Raw genomic sequence first — 3,461 nt, 5'->3', positions numbered from 1 at the left:
TAATTTTATACTTTTTATTTAATCATTTTTTATACATTTTTTTATCCAAGTTGTCAACAAAAAGTTTAACAATCAAATCAAACGAGTTGATTTTATCTTTGGGAAGATGTTACCCAAAGTTTTGCTTAAAAGTTCATATTTGTCTTTTATGCGTTTAATATTCCTCGCCTTCCTCTTCACCCTCACCCTCGACGGAGTCGACTCCGACCTCTTCGTAATCCTTCTCGAGAGCAGCCAAATCTTCACGGGCCTCGGAGAATTCTCCCTCTTCCATACCTTCTCCGACGTACCAATGGACGAAAGCTCTCTTGGCGTACATCAAGTCGAACTTGTGATCAAGACGAGCCCAGGCCTCGGCGATGGCAGTGGTGTTGCTCAACATGCACACGGCACGCTGTACCTTGGCGAGATCACCACCTGGTACAACAGTTGGTGGTTGGTAGTTGATACCGACCTTGAACCCAGTTGGACACCAGTCGACAAACTGGATGGTTCTCTTTGTCTTGATGGTTGCAATAGCGGCGTTGACATCCTTGGGTACAACATCACCTCGGTACAACATACAACATGCCATGTACTTGCCGTGACGTGGGTCACATTTCACCATCTGGTTGGCTGGCTCGAAGCAAGCGTTGGTGATTTCAGCAACAGAGAGCTGCTCGTGGTAGGCCTTCTCGGCGGAGATGACTGGGGCGTAGGTGGCGAGAGGGAAATGGATACGTGGGTATGGTACCAAGTTGGTCTGGAACTCAGTCAAGTCGACGTTGAGGGCACCATCGAATCTGAGGGAGGCAGTGATGGAGGAGACGATCTGACCAATCAGTCTGTTCAAGTTGGTGTATGTTGGTCTTTCAATATCCAAGTTACGTCTGCAGATATCATAGATAGCTTCGTTGTCGACCATGAAGGCGCAGTCGGAATGCTCAAGGGTGGTGTGGGTGGTCAGGATGGAGTTGTATGGCTCAACAACGGCGGTGGCGATCTGAGGAGCTGGGTAGATGGCGAATTCCAGCTTGGATTTCTTTCCGTAGTCGACGGAGAGACGTTCCATGAGGAGGGAGGTGAATCCGGATCCGGTACCACCACCGAAGGAGTGGAAGATGAGGAATCCCTGGAGACCGGTACACTGATCAGCCAATTTACGGATTCTGTCGAGGACAAGGTCGACGATTTCCTTACCAATGGTGTAGTGACCACGGGCGTAGTTGTTGGCGGCATCTTCCTTTCCGGTGATAAGTTGCTCGGGGTGGAACAACTGGCGGTAAGTACCAGTTCGGACCTCATCTGAAATAATAAGAATTTGACTTTTAAGTTGGCAATCAGATATATATATATTTTTTAAAAGTATACATGTATACTTTCAATAGAATACTACACGATTGTAACGTCGATTTTGATGTTTTAAAAGAAAGGAATAAGGCATCATATCATTATAAATTCGTTCAAAAAGAGCTTTAAACGGGTTATATGGCTAGATATACTGTAAAGTTGTTATATATCTCTATATATCTCTCACTATGCAGTTCGAGTCATCGAATATTATAACCTTTGGGATAATTATATAGCCTGTTAAATTCTTTATAACTGATAGAATATTAGACAATGCATGGCTTTAAAAAGGATTAAAGAAGGAAATACTCGATAATGTTTATATGAAACGACTTGGCATGAAACCAACATAAATAAATCTACAATCATATTCATACAAAGTTTTCATTCGTTTTAACCATGTATATGGAATATTCATAAATCAATTTAAACTAAGTTTGCTCAACTTACCGACTACGGTTGGCTCCAAGTCGACGAAGACGGCTCTTGGCACGTGCTTGCCAGCTCCAGTCTCGCTGAAGAAGGTGTTGAAAGAATCATCACCACCTCCAATGGTCTTGTCACTTGGCATCTGGCCATCAGGCTGGATACCGTGCTCGAGACAGTACAATTCCCAGCAGGCATTACCGATCTGGACTCCGGCCTGTCCGACGTGGATAGAGATACATTCACGCTGAAAGGAGAAAAAATGAAAACATTATACACAATGTATTTACTCAAGCGTAACATCTCGGTTCTTTCCGTACAAATAAAGTACTATTGGTCATCGGCATAATTTGTTTTAAGGGGAGGTAACAGTCACACTAATTTCATTTTGTTAAAAGTAAATTACTAGTATACACATATGTGATCAAGCTATATCAAGTCAAATGTCATTTATATCAAACACCCGGACGTTATGATTATGTATTTTATGATACACTAAGATCATGCGACATGATTACTGCTTTATTTTCAAGAAAGTTATCAATCAGTCGACATATTGATTAATCAGTAAAGAGATTAACTGCTGAATGAAAAACGTTCCTATGTATACATGTACTCGTATGTTCATGTCGCATTTGAAATATCTATATATGAGACGAACGAAATTAATTGTAATTAAGATTATACATGTATTTAAGTCAGATCAATATTTCGATTTTGATTTATTCGATTTTCTCTTTGATTTATTTTTCATTGATTGATTTAATAAAACTAGTATTTTGCCTAAATCATAACAACAAAAATGTTAACAGTATTATACCATATACATTAATTGTAAAGGCGGAGAAATAAATAAATACACTGTATAAAATTACACTTTCATTCTTTATATTTGTTCAATAGCGTGAAAATATCTCGTGAAATTCAATTGATCAATATTTGTTTACAATTTCAAGTAAAGTAAATATATTTTATTGTGATAAATGCATTCAGAAGTATACGCCCGAATATATTTTATTTTTAACTTTTATAATCTCACAGCGCTTTAAGTTGTCTTAATTTTTATTCAAGGAGTTATAATATTTCAACATGTTAACACATGAAATATATAGGTTGACATGCTTTCATTCACTCCACTCTTATTATCAGGCACTTGACATTGAGAAGAATTGGAATTTAATCTTAACATATTCCGGTATGATTAAGTGTTCTTACAGTTTTATCTAAAAATACTTCCTTAATTATTTCTCATTATGCCCTGTTTAGAATCACCGATTTACAAATATAGCATAATGTTGAATTGTGAAAATAATACAACACTTAAATGTAATGAAAAATGTTTTAACTGTCAGTATCGCATTTTGTGCAGTATTCTATTTCATTTTACACAGCCAATAATTTGTTCAGCTAGTTTAAACAGGTTTTAATGCAGAAAAATATTTCAACTATGAATTACGTTGTTGATTTGTTCTAATTTCATTGTAGTGAAAAAATAGAGAAAAAAACATAGCAGAAAAATACGTATAAAAAACAAAGTGCACTTACCATGTTTGTTGTTTAGTTGGTTTGGTTGCTTAAAGAAAGCTATCACAGTAACTCACAAAGGACTTGATGTGTCGACGTGAGAAAACAAATGGTAAAGCACACATAGCAATTTCTGGTATTTATTGGAGTTTGTATGGGCCGTTGCATAGCACAAAAAGATT

The 3,461-nt window shown here is 37.5% G+C and overlaps 1 protein-coding gene across 1 annotated transcript; it reads right to left on the bottom strand.

The window, feature by feature from the left end:
• On the bottom strand, positions 1 to 3,461 carry LOC132716096 (tubulin alpha-1A chain-like). Its single transcript, XM_060699269.1, has 3 exons — positions 3,301 to 3,461; positions 1,780 to 2,002; positions 1 to 1,284 (listed from the first exon to the last, which is right to left on the bottom strand). The coding sequence occupies exons 1-3, from the start codon at positions 3,301 to 3,303 to the stop codon at positions 155 to 157; spliced, it is 1,356 nt and encodes a 451-aa protein (XP_060555252.1). The 5' UTR covers positions 3,304 to 3,461; the 3' UTR covers positions 1 to 154.

The sequence above is a fragment of the Ruditapes philippinarum genome, unplaced genomic scaffold, assembly GCF_026571515.1.
Source record: "Ruditapes philippinarum isolate M1 unplaced genomic scaffold, ASM2657151v2 ctg579_1_1_1_1, whole genome shotgun sequence".
Classification (NCBI taxonomy): Eukaryota; Metazoa; Mollusca; class Bivalvia; order Venerida; family Veneridae; genus Ruditapes; species Ruditapes philippinarum.
The sequence above is the reverse complement of the archived record's forward strand: the minus strand, read 5'-3'. Positions and strand labels throughout refer to the sequence as shown.

Bases quoted from the DNA above. Each gene is read 5' to 3' on its own strand.
- LOC132716096 (XM_060699269.1), bottom strand. The intron at 1,285-1,779 runs GTAAGTTGAGCA...TTATTATTTCAG, and splicing joins CTTGGAGCCAACCGTAGTCG to ATGAGGTCCGAACTGGTACT.